Genomic DNA, 16,899 nt, shown 5'->3' on the forward strand with positions numbered 1-16,899 from the left:
ACCTACAGTTAAATTGGACATTAGGAAATACTTCTTTATATCCAGGATTGTGGACAAATGGAACAGCCTGCCTGCCAAACAATATTACCGCCTACACAACAGTCCTAAAGGGATTTTAATTATCCTAACCAGATGTCTTCTCTCTCTTTCGAACTGAACTTTGCTAAACAGAACTAGTGTCTTTGCTTTCAATTTCAAATTTTTGAATAAAACCTGACGGTGAGTTCCTGATCATGCATAGAAACATTGAAGACATCATCGTGACACAGCAGGGCATCGCGAAATAATTTAAATCTCTGTTCACAAACCTGTTCTCCAGTCTCTGACTGTACAGGATACTCACTGTTACAGGATGAAAATATCAATCATTTTCGTCTGAACAGTCTAACGAAAACCTGACACTGACAAAAAAATTACGATACTTTTAAATATTCTTTATTCACTTTCATTAAAATATAACATTCCTCACAATCAGTCCTGCTATAAGGCACTCTTACAATTCTCATCAAATATGCATTTACAAATTTACAGATAACCAGTATTTACAACTGACATACTAAAGTAAAATTCTTTATATGAAGCTGATGGATGATTTGAAACATCATTCCTAATAATAGACACTCTTCTCGCTATCATGTTAACCTGAGGGATCATAGAAGTAGATAGCGACAGATCTAACTCTGGTAATTTTTTTCACTACAGTTTTGCATTTTATGTCAACTGCAAGATCTTGTTCTACCTCCAACAATACCGGCTCCAAAAGCTTGTCAACACAGCCTGTATACGTGTGAAGTGAACTGTTATAGTTCACATTTAAATTTTTGTGCAGACAAAAATTCCCTTGTCAACAATGACAGGCTGAGTTGACAAGCTGACTCCTGAGTATCTCAATATGCTTTTGAGAGTAGAACAATAAACTATACAGTAGAAAAAAATATTCAGAAGTTGCAGCTACTGTCTCTTTCACGAATGCACGTGACAGAAAAAATGTACTGTTTATGGAAGGAGGTTTGGTTTTATGTTAATTATCAAATGGGAATTTCCAAAGTATATGTCTAACATACTCCATGGAAATCATGTACAAGTGCTTACATTGAGGTCATTTGAGGTCAAATAAAATGAGTTTCAATTGTAATGCTCATGTCTTAATCGTCAATGGTCCCTAACTGTGGCTCTCATAATAGGCAAGTAAAACATATGTAAAAGAATTGTTTCAAAATTCTGGGTGTACAGTAACGTATCTTTACACAACTGTTGTCAATTAGGAATCTACGATGGTATTGCCTTTGATATTTCAGAACTCTGTTGTGTAGTATTCTATGCTGAGTTTATATTTTCGCACAAGGAGAATTTAAAATTACAAAACCAGAGTTGTCAAAATATAATGTACAAATTGTGCCTCAATATACTCTACTTCTCTGTAATAACAGTGAACAAATGAGGAATTCAACAGTGGCATTGAGGGCGCTCTTCAATATGTCGCTACCTTGTAACTATTCATGTTTAATGTAATATATTAAAGTCCTAGAATTGGGTGGTCAGGAACTCAAATTTTTGGTCTGTGCTGGCTGGGGCCTAAAAAATTTGGTAAATACTTGTGTTTATCAGAAAATATGATAAAATTTACGGTTGGTGTGTTCAGGATAGACCAGGTCACATTACAGGAAATAAATATTTTTTTCTTGTCAAAAACAGGGCAAAAGCATTACCGCTGTACCAGTCAATTCTGTGAAATACATATTGGAACATACTTTCATTCTATTAGATTAAACATGTTGGTGTTACTAAAAGAAATACAGTAAATACATGTATATGTATAGATAAAGTTGCACTATGTTATGACTTCATCCCCTTCTAAAATGTCACCTACTGGCAGATCTTGTGCTCTTGGTGAAACTGATTTTATAAATTCACTGATTTTACAAATCATGAAACAATGAGATACATGACCATTTGGACAGATATAAAACCCCTGTGTAATGCACAAATCGGAAGGCACTGAACTGCAGTGTGGGACGGGAAGATTAACAGCATCAGTGACAGGCAAATCAATGTTGCTGGAAAAAGCATCAGAGTTTACAAGTTGATCCACTGTAACAAAAACCGTTCAACTTTCACTAGTAGATTAGAACTAAATTTGATTTTGTAACTACTCGTAAATCATTGTTACTGCAACACCTTAGTCCTTTATTTTGTCTTTCTTTTCTTCTCTACTTGGAGCCTGCTAATCAATTGAAAAAGCTGCGAATAATTATCGTTCACTTCTGTCAGAGTTACTGATAACAAAATCAGTCTAGGACAAAATAATACTGTATCAACGGTATTCTATCAACAGTTACATGAAAGATTTGAAACAAAATATAACAACATGTGACATGTCAATGTGGACGGTATATTAGAAAAGTGGAAAAAAAAGTACAAAAAATAATACAATACTCAAAAATGAGAGGTACATTAAAAATAAATACTTGGTGATGTATCAAACAATGTGAAACATTATAAACAATTACATTATAACTAAATTTTGTGATTAAAAGTTTAAAAACTTGAGAATTCTGAGCTTTGGTGTGTGAAGCTTGATAAATAACGTGAAATGTTGAGAAGTTTTAAGTTTTGACTCTGGAAAATTACGTAACATGTGCTTTCATTCTTGATAACTATATTTTTGGCGGTGAAGTACCGTACAAAGCTGCCAATTAAATGGTTAATGAATTCATCTATATTCTTATGGCACTGCACCAAATCATATGTAAATAATGGTAAAAGTTCATTGAAATACTAAAAATCAAATATTCAAAAATACTGTACATCACTGAGTGTTATAAACTTAGAATGTCTAAGGAGCACAGAAAGTAAAAGGCTGATTTACAACCATACTCTCGCTATTCGTGTCTCTCTGTAGATCTGTTCTGATCATTCCAAACAACATAGGTAGTTTTGGGATTTGAGAGTTAAATCTGTCTTGAACTCATACGGTTGATGTTTGACATTCTACCACTATTTCTGTCTCCGTAGTTCAATTCAGATAATTCGACACACCATGGGTAGACCAAAGTTTTGGGATATGATGGTTACATCTGTCTTGGATTCATAAAGTGTGTCACAGAGCTTATTACAAAACCCTTGGACCCTAAAATACAGGCTTACATTACAATACTGCTGATCATTAAATCACGGCATTAAGTTGTCAACAAATAAAAGAGACAATCACTTGATAAATATAAAAACATTATGTATGTCATTTATGTCCTGTCTGTATCTGGCCTCTGGTTATTTTGTTATTGTGTTGTCATTTGATAATTTTATTTCTATTAACAATATACAAGAAAGCACATGAATGAAGTATTTGTGTCTGATATCAGTCTGCATGGTAGTGAGCACACACATGGCTTTTATGGTCAATGGTTGACTGTGTTTCAGTTTGTGATGTATGTGCAATCATTTTCACCATGAAATGAATATAGACAATGTTAGAAAATTGTAACTATACCCCTTATGTTTGCATACAGTGCACAACACAAGGTGAATGAATATTCCACATTGATAAGGAATTATAAACATAAAATTTGAATACTAAAGCATTTATGTAATTTACATATATGAATATTCATCAACCTTGCATCTTGCACTAAGCACCTACTAAGTGGGTGTACTTGACCAATCACAGGCATTGTTAGAAATGGATATAACGTACATGAAATAAAATAGTCATATTGTCGGAAAAAATGTTACTTTGTCCCTGAAGTGGGTGTACTCAGCCAATCACAGGCACTGTTACAAATCGGTATCCAGCCTCTTGTCAAGCTTGCTGGGTGATACCATTACATTGGAGGGATGACTGTTTGTTTGCAGGGCATGTTGAGTGAGTTACACTTGCTGTATTTGAGCATACTGATGGACCCCCACATCACTGGGCACTCTCCAATTCAACTCAAAGAGCCGGAAAGCCCGGAGTGGGATCGCCAAAACGTTCATGATATCCCGGAGAATCTCGATACACGGGAAGAGGACGCGCTTCAAGCCATAGCCACAGTTATAGAGGAATACGACAGACGGTTGCATCACGTGGTTGTACAGCGATGAGAGTACTGGTCGCAGGAAATGATCACCGACCACGATGAAGAGTTCTTTCAGGAAAAACTGGAAAATGTTCTGGAAAAGGAACCTGGCGGTCTCTAGGACAAGGAGTAAGATTGCTTCCAGGATAATACGCAAAGCATGAAAGAATTCCTGTAAACCTCTCCGCACATATTTTGCCGATCTGAAATTATTAGAAAATGACAGAAATTCATTTATGTAAAACAAGTAATAATGACTACCTCTTGGACAATTTTTGTCAGATATACTAGTTTCAGGGTCGATTCTCTTTTGGCTGAATTGAGTCTCAATGAAATTTTGTTTCCAAAGACATCTCATCAAACGTTGCAAATTCATGTTCAAAATAGTTTACAGTTCAATATTTAGAGTACTTCAATATTCAACATTACATCATACCAGAATTTGATGGCGCAAATACTGCAAGCTGATTGGTTGAGACGTGAAAATTGTGCTGTATTCACAACATACTGGGGTTAGAACAGGCAGGAGCTCTCAGCTAGAGAAAAATTCCCTTTTTGACGTTCACACCATAGTTTCTATTTACTAGCAATAAACTACCTCAGCAACAGGCATACCACTCGATTTTGACCAGTTCACTCCATATATGCACTCGCTATCGCTCGTGTACATATGTCATGACTGGTCATGACATATGACTGGTCATGACTGGTCAAAATCTCGTGGTATACCGTCGTTGGGCGTGGTGAACCATAGACTACTGAAAACTTTAAGCACTGTCCTACACAACTGTACAAGTCGGTTAGTTTGGTACACAGTCCATCTTCAGGCAAACCCTGGTGGTATGACCACTTTGTGTTCATGCTCAAATTGTCATCATTTCAACAAACTGCAATTATACTGAATAATTTAATTCTAACTCAGACATATGGAATACATCGTCAGTAAAGACAGACTTACAATAACAAAGATTCACATGACAAATTTTTGATCAAATGCAGAGAAAAATGCCAAGAAGTTTGACTTACTTGTCAGCGATATCAGCCATGTATGCATCACTCATGGCTCCCCTGCCGTCATAGTAACGTCTGTTTCCATGTTCAAAATAGTAAATGTACCTGTTTGGGAGAAAAGAAATGAAATTTAAGAATCAAACTTTGGTGGCGCTGTTCATGGAAAGGCCAATCAGAAACTAATCTGACACAAACTACCTTTAATAGTTCCTTCGAGTTTCCATCAGAAGCATGGTCAAGAAAACAACAAAGATTTTGGGCTTAAATAATTCTCTATAAACAGATATTACAAATTTCAAAAGTGTTTTGGAGAAACACATTCATAATCATATCTCAAGCTTGAAATACTAACAAAGCCCTGACCGAAACAATCCATAGTGAACAAAGTCAAAGAACTTGCTTCTCACTCAAAAAGATGAAAATACTGACACAGGTAACACAGACAGCTGGTGACTTCTTCATTTGTACAGCAGCAAATATTTGTTATGCTGTCTGTGTGTACAGGCAAGTCTTTCCTGATGTGCCTTTTACAACTCAAACGACCAACAGAGAATATAAAAACACAACCTACATATCTTCCATGATTATGTCTGTGATAAAAAGAATTTCTGCATAATGTGGAGTGGCCATCAAATGTGTAAATATGCACTACCTGGACAGTAGATTTTGTCATTTTTAGTACATAGAAACCCTTTCATAACAATGGTTTGGCCTAATCGCATTGTTTTCTATGGTAGCTGTACCATTTTACATGGAAATGGGGGTAAAAGGGTCACTGGTTCTAGCTGTAGATTGATCAGGTATCAGTTTGTGGAAGATATCTAGTGATGTGACAATAGACTTTGATACATTATGACTAAAGTATAGAAAACGACAGGAGTAAGCATGCAAAAGCAGTGACACCATACAGTTGTCAAGACATCTGCTGTAGGCCCGTTCCTTTGCTTCATATTTCAGAATATGTCAGTTACCGTTATTACGGTAGGACAGTCCATTTTAAAACAGAGACAGGGTGATCCTAAATGGCAAAGCTACTTTGCAAGTTTTTGATTGGTGTGTTCTACAATCAGATCTATAGATATTTGTAGTAAAAGTATAAAACATACTTCTCCCAATTTGCTATTTCAACAAGGTTGTAACTTCTGAAATACTGAAATTTTCTCATGGTTGTCACTACCTTCTATCATTCATTATATTGAACACACTCTCACAACTGGACCCTCCTAAATAATGTCTCACATTTACGATTTGATTCCACCATTGGTAAGAATAGAACCAGCAGTGAACTTGACAGTAAAGGAGTTAGCCAAAGATACCTATGGATCAATGGCAAAAAAACTGATCAATAAATAATTTGTAGAAGTATTCACACAGCTCTAGGAATCATTAGGAAATGAACTGTTCCATCAAAGTGTTTGTGTCTCAAAGTGTTCCAATAAATACATCTTATTTTCTCACAGAATACTGAAGAATGCAGTCTAAAACAGCTTTAGATTAATAGAGATACTATGTTCTGTCTATGATGGCTGAAATTTCATAGAAAAGCACGGCAGGACCCCAATGATAGACTATGTTGCTGTCTATATTAGGTGAAATTAATTTTATAGAAAAGCTAAGCAAACACTCAATGATACAGTATGTTGTTACATGTTTGTGTGATACATGTTGCTGAAATTTCATAGATAAGTTAAGCAGGACCCCAATGATAGATTTTAATGACCATGAGCAGCAGATGTCAATGACAACCAGGGTCACAGTATAGAAAAGAACTACAAACACCTTATAGTAACCCTTACAACAGGTAAGAACATGTTGAGGAACGAATCTCCTCCTTCTATGCATAAATTATCAGAGATGAAATACCAATGTATTTACTGATACCAGAGGTTAGCTGATCATAACATGAGTGTTACACAATTACTTTTACACTAGTAGAAGTTCACATTTATATCTATTCTCTACAAGCAAAACCTACCGTTTTTCTGATACCTCCGTTATTTTGCTGCAGTGCCATGAAAAATGCAATTTTACAAAAGAAACATAACATTTCAAATTAAAAGAAGCAACTACATTTTTGCACAGTTTTTTAACTTTCTACAGTGATGCTTTTGCAAATAAAAAAAAACTTTTAAACTACTAATGTCAATCTTGAAATTAACATTATCACATGGTACAACTCCTGCATATGACCGCTGTGCTCTAAGCCAGTGATACACAAAATGAAATTGATGGGTAATTTATCCACAATACACCAAATTTAATCATTTCATTTATGACTATAAAGGCATGAATGAAAGATGTGTGTTTGATTTCTAGAATTTTCAAGTTTCTGATCATCGCATTTTATTGATGGACACAGCGAGTGTGGAAATTTTTGAAACAGCAGTGACGTAAATGTATGAATGTGGATCTACCACTAATGATGCAACAACGATGCCAATAATCTGTCCGATGCCAATAATCTGTCCTTTAAAAGGTGACATAAACTTTCTAAAATTTTTGATTGCAAAGTACAAACCACATTCAATGTGAAATTACAAAAATTTAGAACTGTCTTACTCTTTGCAGTCATGTATCAGCTGTGTATCTCCAAGTCTTGTAGCACAAAAGAGATGGTTTGAAAATAAAAATCCCTTCTAACAACCACCAACAATTTGTTACACCACTCTGAAAAACAACTTCACTTACCCTTCATTTTCTGAGTAAGCAAAGCTTCGCCTGTCTTCGGTATCTGCATTTACAAACTCATCCTGGAAGGCTGGGTTGCTCAGCCCTCCACTGACATTCAAATTTGTGGGAGGGGACGCCACCACCAGCTGCTGCTGAGACATACTTTTGTTTTTCTCCTTTTCTTGTTTTTGTTTTTCTCTAAGTTCGACAGCGGAGAGGCCAGCAGGATAAGATTTTGACGGTCCAGCACTGCTCATCGCTGAAAGAATACAACATTTCTCAGTCACAGTAAAAATTACTACTTTATCCTTATGATAGTTAGCGCCTCAAATTTGAAGACTTACAAAGTTTCCTCAATGAAACTCAACCATTTTTTCGTACTAAATCCAGAATAAAATCAGGGGTCACCATGCAAATTTTGGTACTAGAGAAACAAATTACCATATGTTTGCTCATATTTGAAATTCAAAATGGCTGCCAACCCCAGTTTATCTCCATGGGGGGAAATAGAATTCTCAATTTTCACAAAACTAAGCTGGTAAAAACTTTATTTACATGTATTCCATAAGCTTCAAAATGAGCTCTCAAAGTGGCAGGCCAAAAGAATATTATAAAGTTTGAAAGTCTGAATATCTGTTCCCGAGGCATATACTGCATTAATGTAACTAATCTTGTAATCTTTTTCTCAACATTTCAACAGCAAATAGTGCTATTGTATTGGCCACAGCATACCTAGCAGTGTCTGTCCTGAAACCAATTCACAGCTCATGTCCAAAATGTCAGTCTTCTTAACCAAAATAAGAAGTAAATACTTTGTAAACAAAATTTTGAATTTAGTGAAGTTTCCTTTCTCATTTTGTTCTTTTACTGCATTTCAGAGCATCAGTTAATAATTTTTCATATTTTCTCCTGATTTCTTGTTTTTTCTTTCAAATTATACAAAAACAATGGTAAACTTTCCACCTTCAAATAGTTTTATGCCAACAAAATACTCTGAGCAAGTCCCTGCAAGTGCCTATAGGCCCTACAACTTTATCCTATCTTACTTCCTTTTATCAACTTACAGACTTCCTGTTTGACACTTTAACATCACTTTTCGTTACTAGTACCAGCATAAAAGTCACATTATCACTGAAAACACTGGGATTGAGCCAAAAACCATGGTGACAGGATTAGAGAACATGGTGCTGACTTATATTAGTAAACACAAGAGATGCAATATATGTGTGTAGACATAGAATGGTGTATAGTAAATTGCAGAGAGTGGGAAGATAATCAGTGAAATGTATCACCCCATTGCATCACGATTTTGGTACATCCCAATTGTTCTCCATAGGATGGGTGAACTTATATACATGGAGAGAGAGAGGTGAAAAGAATAAAAACAAATACGTCTTCATCTAATTTTACAAGAATTACTACCCTTGCAACCATCTCGTTTATCAAATGTATGTTAATTATCTAGACTAACACTAAAATTCCTATACCTGATACAAAACTGTACTGTAACACTGTACAATAAACACAAGTTATTTCTGAAGAAAACTGATTTCCAAGAAAAAAAATGCTGCCAAAGTGAGATGCCCAAGAAATGAATTTTAATTCATTTTGAGAATTCCTGACCTCTGAATGTGCAATACTGCCCTCTTGAGTTCAAAGTTGACACATACTAAATTCTACATTCTACTTTCTATGCCATTTGAACCTGCTACACATTCTCGTTTTGGAGTGTTTTTTCTATTTTTGCTCTGAACAGATACAAGCTAAAGTCTACGTCAAGGGTTTTGAGCTAAAATCTAAACTTGAAGCCACTACTTCGAATTTTACCTTTTGCTTTTGGACTGGTTTTGTCCATTTCAGCTCTCAGTGCTCTCAGAGTGCGTGCCTCTGCATCAGAGTCAGCCCATGAAAAGTCATCTGAGGTCAACGACAGGTCAGTCAGTCGGTGATAAAGATTGTAAGGTTTCACACTATAGGTTGATGAAACCTCAGACAACTACCCACAAGCGAATCAAAATAGCTATTCTATCGGGACGTATAAGGAAGGCGGATCAGAGTTGAATTTGTTGAGAAACACATTCAACTCTTCTCCACTTTATTTCATATCTGCATTTTGCTGAAAAACTTTTGACAGAATTTCAATACAGGTTTCATATCAAAAGTCATCAAGTTAAAAAATGTAGCTATTGCATGTATATGTTGATTTTAACTGAGTGGGGGAATTTAGGAGACAACTACTAGCTAAAAATTTTTGACGCATTTCATCGTTTAAGACTTAGATAATTCATATTTGGATTTCTGTCAAAGAATAAGTGGCAGTGATTTGAGAAAAGAAACACTCATGTGAATGATGAAATGGTACTGCACTCAAATTGCTGCCACCATTTTCACAATTCTATTATGCAATTTGCAAAATTTTAATGATCATTTCTGATAAATATTAATTTGGCACACTCAAGGTAGAGATATGCTATTTTGTGTCAGTCTAATCGGAAATCCAAGTTCATAAATGCATGCTTTCTTGAATGACTTAGGCATTGCATCCAACATTGCAATATTGTACAAGACATTTGCATAATTTCAAAGCTTTTCTGATTTACTCCAGTTTCACTGTTCAGATCAAGATAAGATGTGCAAGCTACACGTAGTCAAGTGTCAATCACCGTAACAACAATAAGCTTCATCTCTAGTCTCTTGTGGTAGCTGTCTGAGGTACATTGGATGATGAAAAAATGTTTGAGAAGTAAAAAAACTGTGATACGGATTAATAACTTGGCTGACATAGCTGTGAAGAAGATTTATGATGACAACAAGTGAATTAAAGGGTCAGTAGCTGTCAGTTTTTATTGTTTTTTCACGATTTATGTTTTGCATGTCATTTGCAAAATCTTGTTATACTCCCCAAAACATGTTGAAACATCACATACACAGTGTCTATAAATGAAATACAAATAGTATTGTTGGAACTAGACCAATGACAAAATTGTTAAAAATTACAGCGACTGGCCCTTTAAAGAACACGGCATAATAATCTGTAGATATTAGTGGATTTAAAACACTGAAATAAAGACAGAAATCTATTGTGAGACACTCTGGAGATAATGATGGATCAGAAGTGACAGAATTCACAGGAAAATGGTCTTTTCTTTTAGATGATTATGTGAAAAGAAGAGGACTGATAAATTCTGTCCCTACTCTACACTGTTTTGACTACTTAGACACAGAACTGTTCACACCAACTCCTTTAGAATCACAGGTTCCTCTCAGTTTACACTGTTCAAAAGTTTCTCTGATTCAAACAAGTATTGTCTACTAAACATGCTAATCCTCTCTCAAATTCAGCTAAACAATGCCTGTTTATCTGGGGAAAACTGTCAGCTCACACGGTCTAACTGAACATAAATACCATCTTCAGAATTCCTCTTGATAAAATTTTATTTTATACAACTATGCTAAAATTGTTTCATGTTCTTCCAAAAATCTACTTTCTATTTCTGAAATCTGAGATTCAAAGGGACAAGCCGACATTCTCTGTGTATCTCTCATTGCTTACAAAACCTTGGCATTGTGTCTTCCATGAACACATATTTACTGGATATAAAAGTTAATGGAGAGAATAACTCATACCTTCTACCTCTGGACTTGATGTCTTCCTGAAACCTGGATCATAACTGTTACCTTTCCGACTTTTACCAGGGGGTTGAATGTCTCGGCCTACGTCCCTGTCTCCTGTTAGGAATGTAACACAATTGATCAACTTCAAACAAATTAACTGATGTATAACTTGTAGTATTGAGATAGAGATAGACAGACAGACAGACAGACAGACAGTCAGATAGATCAAAAGTAAGACAGGCATAGTTTCAGTTAGAATGAGGAGAGAGAGAGAGAGAGAGTGAGAAAGAGAGAGAGTGAGTGAGTGAGACAGAGTGTGTGTGAGAGGTACAGAGATAGAATGTGTGTGTGCCTGTGTGTGTGTGAGAGAGAGAGAGAGAGAGAGAGAGAGAGAGAGAGAGAGAGAGAGAGAGAGAGAGAGAGACTGTAGATAATGTGGTGGGAGAGGCTAGGACCATGTGTTAGTAAAAATGTTTAACATTGAAAGTAAAATGAAATTTGATGTAAACTCACCATTAACAACGCCTCGGAAATCATAGGGAGGCATTTCATTATGTTTTGAAGTTCTCTGTTTTGGAACGGAGTTTGCGTAACTGTCACTGTCATCATCACTGTTGTGTCTTGATCTGTCCACAAACATGTTGACACCTGGTCTCAAAGAGCTAAACATTAAAATATACATTACTTAAATTCCAAACTCTATCCCACAAATAAACAGACTATGAGAACAAAGTATTGACCATTGTGTCAATGCTGAGTTCACACACAACACAGTAGTTTTCTATCTGATATTGACACTGGCCAAGAAACTGTATGTTGTATCGTGTCATTTCAATAAACATCAACATCAAAAGCTGAACGTCTATCTTCAACTGTCGACCACTGAACATTTCAATAAGTTCAGTAAGTGGATATGCAGATAAAATTTGTAGCATTGAGCCCATCCACCCTGAAATGAATCTTTACACATCTCTTCCTCCACAACTGTGCCAGGAAAAACTGATTTTTTACTTCAATGTACCAGATATCATGCACTTTTACTAATTCAAGGTCAAGACACTTTTGTAGACAGCTTATCACATTATAGTAGGCCTACCACTTGTGGGGGCTCATTTTGAAGATTTTGGAGTAAATAACATATTCATTTGGTTAGTTTTGAGAATAGTTGGAATTTTATTTTCCCCATAGAGAGAACTTAGGGAAGACAGCCATTTTGAATTTCAAATATCATTAAATATTGGGTAATGTGTTTCTCTTGTACCAAAATTTGCACAGTGACCACCGATTTTTATTATTTATTTGAAAGAGAATGGTTGAAAGTTTATTTGAGCAAAACTTTAGGTCTTTTAATTTTGAGGTGCGATCTACCTTAAAAGGACACAAGCTGTAAATTTTGATGAGAATTGTTCTATAAAACAAGTAGATTTTCTCATTTTTCTCCCTACAGTATGTTAAAATGCTAAGTATTAGCCTTGCAAACACAGTGCTGTGCATAAAATATGTGGTGTAGAGCACAAGCAAATACCAGGAAAAGATACCAGTTACAGCTGAAAGAGCTCTAAGAAATGTAGGTCCTGGTTAAAAAACTCACTTTTTAAGACTGAGTGATGGCGATGCCTTTGGTGTTCTTCCTCCCTGAGGTGTCAGACCTCCTTGGGGTGTTCTTCCTCCCTGAGGTGTCAGACCTCCTTGGGGTGTTCGGCTTCCTCCCTTGTTAGCAGACTCTGGTTTTAAACTCCTATTATTACTGACATTGGCTGTGGGCAAGAAAGTTGAAATCCACTGTGAACAGCTGTTTAGTTGGGAGTTAAAATGAAATTATTGTGTGCAAATCTTCAGTACTCATGTACATGTAAATACAATTTATATAGTTTAATACATGATGAGACAATATTACATTGAGACAAGCTTCTCATAGGATAATATCTATCTTCAACTATAGATGAACAACTACAAATTTACAATTCTACAAGTCATTTACACTACCAGGCATATCATCAAATACTATACTACTGCCATTTTCTACCCTTGGATTTAAAAATTATTTGTGACCATCAATCATAATGTGAAAATATTTTATGACAAACGTTTTGGTATTTCGCTTTTTTGTCCCAAGTCTTTCTTCACAAATCTTACTACTGTAGGTTGGTTTGTTTATGCAGAGTACAGGGCCGCCTCAAAACAATGGGGTTAAACCAAAGACCTACCTGTCACAGGTAAGGGTGGTAACAATTCACCCTTTGATGGTGCTGGTGTTGGTATAGGCTTCATCTTCCTCCCGATATCCACGTCAACAGCCTGCCGTCACCATCATAATTCAAAGAATTTATACCAAATGACTATCACACATACATGCTAGGACAGTGCCTACTCACCTCTTGATGCTGGTGTTGGTATAGGTTTCATGTTAATAGGGGATCTTTTCACAGACCCCCTATCATCGTCAGTATCTGATGAAGTTGTCTCTTCTATTTTGGGACCTTCTTCTTCTTCTTCTTCGTCTGCCTCGGAACTATCCCAGTTGCTGCTGCTTTCCGGTGAGGTGGGTCGCCCCCTAGTCTGGTGGGCTGCAATCTGTCAGTATTAATATATGATATTGAACTTGAAGATTAGGATGAGAAATGGTTGGCTGCAGTCAAAATTGACCAACCAACTTAATTTTACAAGTGCAACCTCTGCTGTATGTGTACACAAGTTTGGATTCACCTTCAAGCTACAGCCATCTTCATGGGATCAAAACATGTTCCCTCTTCACAGTTAAAACTAACACATTTGTGCAAATATGGTACAGTTCTACACTGATCCACAGAACAACCTCTCTTGACAACTGTGTACTACCATAAATAGTCGAGGGGGGTAGGAACTGTACTGTCTATGGCTGTCCATAGTTCAGGGAAATAAATCTGGATACATTTGTGTTCAACACTGATAAGAATCTTGTAAGTCTATACTCCATGAATATCTTGCAGATTCAACAAGCCATACAATGCAAATTTCTACTACTTGAATGATGCACAATAAACACACTAGCACTGCGTCTTCAAAATTACTGAAAAACCAACTGAGATGACCATACTCGTTAAGGTGATAATTTTCTTTTCTTACACATGCATCTATTCTTAAAACTTATTTCTTCACATTGGTTGATCAGTTCTAATACATTACATATCCAAGTATAAAGGCTTGTGTATAAGCCCCTCCACCTATTTCAGAGGAGTTTTGAAATGTTGTGGATCCATGTATACGCCCTTTCCAAATTTAACTCATATAAGGAATGGTTAGCAGAGTATAATAGGTCATTACACTGACAGTTGTGTTTTCATCCTCCAATTGTTTGAAGCAATTATCTTTTCATTCTATGAAAAATTTTTACTGTTGACTATTACAACTTTAACTGCTATGTTGGTTTCTGATTGCCTAACTGAATTTGTCTGTTTGATATTGGAAAATTGAGTTGCTTTATGTGCAGCCAATACATGCTGGTTCAGAGTTCACACCATGATGTTGATCAGTAGCATACATAATGTCTTTGTTCCAAGTTTATTTTTTATATAAGATATAACTTGAGCAGGAATTTCAACTAATTGTCACTTCTGTATCCAAGGAAAGTGTAATCAGATATATTTGACATGGTAATATGAAATCCTGTGCCACTCGAGTTCAGAAATAGTCCCTAAGTTTTTCCCCTTTGGCTATGGTTGTCTGTCAGTATCAATGTGATCATGGAATGCCAGTTAACGAGATAGTGAGGAGATTTTAAAAAGTGTCAGTAATCTTTTTGTCTTTTACAATTTCTTTTGATGAACGTTGGTTTTTTAGTTAGTGATTGAAAGTTCATGTGGTGTTCAATAATAATATATAAATTAGCATAAATTAAATTATGGCAGATAACATTGGGGGCTCAAGTATAAACCCCTCCCATAGTGTAACCGCAGTTTTTTTGTTGCCAAACTAGGGGCTTATTGTAGACAGGTACAGTAAGTACTCTCTTTTCTCTCACAATTGTGTATCATCAGCACGGCAATGTACATAACACCACAGACAATTCTCCTTGTCTGTGATAACACCTTAAAACTAACAAACTTTTACACTCTTCTACTCTCCTTGTAAAAATTGGCATACAATCTAAAAAGAATCTCTTTTGTCTGTTTTAACAAAGTTAGTGATCTACATTTCAGTGCAAAAAGAGGCTTTGCCTGAGTGACATTACAACTGTATAAAGCAACATTTGTTGACACAGATCAAAACTGAATTATTGTCAATGTCAAGTAGATAAAAAGAAGTTCCCAAGAACTCCTAACAGCTATGTTTCTTATTCTTCTACTCTCTTATGTCATCTTATGCCATTGCCAAATGTGATACAGCTAGAAATTTAGACCGAGAGTTTTTGAACAGTTTAGCCATAAATTTGCACTAACGAATGTTATAGGCAGTCTCCCTCCTGCTGCCTATTCTAATATTAATAAACAAATATACAGAGTTTGTGAATTAAAGACAGAACTTGCATTGAGAGGAGGAATATTGTTGATGTCGTTTACTAGTAAACCCTGTTATTCCTTGACCTGTGGACTGGGATTGGTTTATCATACTTAAAGTGATTGCTGCTTTATGATTTGGCTATATTCTATTTATACACATCTGTAACAAACTGGCAATTCACATCACTACAAAAGATAGCTCAATATTTTATGGAGTATCAGCATGAATATACAGTGCCTACAAAAAGTCATCTATTTATTTTCTGTATTTCAGTTACAGGCCCTCTGTGCTATAATGTTAGTCTAGTACCTGTCAGGTATATTTGGGGATCTGTAAACCCTACATAAGATACTATACAAGTCATGTTGTGGGGGGGGGGGGGGGGCTGTGTCTCTCTTGTCTTGTCCTATCATTTATCACCATATATTAAACTTATGCAAAGTGTGACATCAGGAAAAATTATTTTCCCTGCAGTTATTGTGAATGGATGGAATTTCGAATATTCTGCTCAACAATATGAAAATATCTTCAGTTCTGTTCAAATGAGGTAAAATATACATCCTTATTGAGATTAACCATGGGAGGCTCCCTAGTCCCGCAAACTGAACTGAACACGAACTGATAACAGCGTGTACTATGGCTCGATCGATCGGCACCGATATACTGGCTTACGGTCTCATACCTGTGTATATTGCGCAAATTTCTATGTATTTGCTGGGAGGGTGATTGTGATCAAAGATGGTAAAGATAAACATCATTTGTAAACAGGAAATTAACAAGCCACTTTGACATCTAGCCCCGGGTCCTTGACTTCCGAATAGCGTCATTAGCTACCAACAAATGCACACCGAAAATACATGCTTGGCCGCAAACTGAGCGAAGAGACAACGGTCATTAGTCCTTTAAGCATCATCCGAAACTATACCATTTGTCCTCATGTTTTTTAAAAGATAAAAAATCTGAAGAATTTCTCACCATTTTCTGAGCATCGAGTTTGAATCGCTCCGACATCTTGGCATTTCATGTGAGAACGAGGTCAGATGTTCGTTCGCTACTACTTTTCTCA

General features: G+C 36.0%; 1 protein-coding gene across 4 annotated transcripts; it reads right to left on the reverse strand.

The window, feature by feature from the left end:
* Positions 1 to 413: 413 nt before the first annotated feature.
* Positions 414 to 16,899, reverse strand: LOC139139090 (BUD13 homolog). 4 transcript variants are annotated; one of them, XM_070707880.1, is made up of 11 exons: positions 16,809 to 16,899; positions 13,730 to 13,928; positions 13,031 to 13,111; positions 12,946 to 12,994; positions 11,868 to 12,016; positions 11,367 to 11,468; positions 9,567 to 9,656; positions 7,758 to 7,998; positions 7,045 to 7,071; positions 5,085 to 5,174; positions 414 to 4,261 (listed from the first exon to the last, which is right to left on the reverse strand). In XM_070707880.1, exons 1-11 carry the CDS (start codon positions 16,842 to 16,844, stop codon positions 3,868 to 3,870), a joined length of 1,458 nt encoding a protein of 485 aa, XP_070563981.1. In that variant the 5' UTR covers positions 16,845 to 16,899; the 3' UTR covers positions 414 to 3,867. The 4 variants fall into 4 exon arrangements, with proteins under 4 accessions (XP_070563981.1, XP_070563962.1, XP_070563987.1 ...); XM_070707861.1 differs by having other exon boundaries at positions 12,946 to 13,111; XM_070707886.1 differs by lacking the exon at positions 9,567 to 9,656 and having other exon boundaries at positions 12,946 to 13,111.

The sequence above is a fragment of the Ptychodera flava genome, chromosome 1 (genome assembly GCF_041260155.1).
Source record: "Ptychodera flava strain L36383 chromosome 1, AS_Pfla_20210202, whole genome shotgun sequence".
Lineage (NCBI taxonomy): Eukaryota > Metazoa > Hemichordata > Enteropneusta > Ptychoderidae > Ptychodera > Ptychodera flava.

Excerpts from the sequence above, each read along its gene's own strand:
- LOC139139090 (XM_070707861.1), bottom strand. The coding sequence starts at position 16,844 with ATGTCGGAGCGATTCAAACTCGATGCTCAGAAAATG. Across the intron at positions 12,017-12,945 it reads CCATCACTCAGTCTTAAAAA|CTCTTTGAGACCAGGTGTCA; the intron begins GTGAGTTTTTTA and ends TTTAATGTTTAG. Across the intron at positions 4,262-5,084 it reads ATGGCTGATATCGCTGACAA|ATCGGCAAAATATGTGCGGA; the intron begins GTAAGTCAAACT and ends TAATAATTTCAG.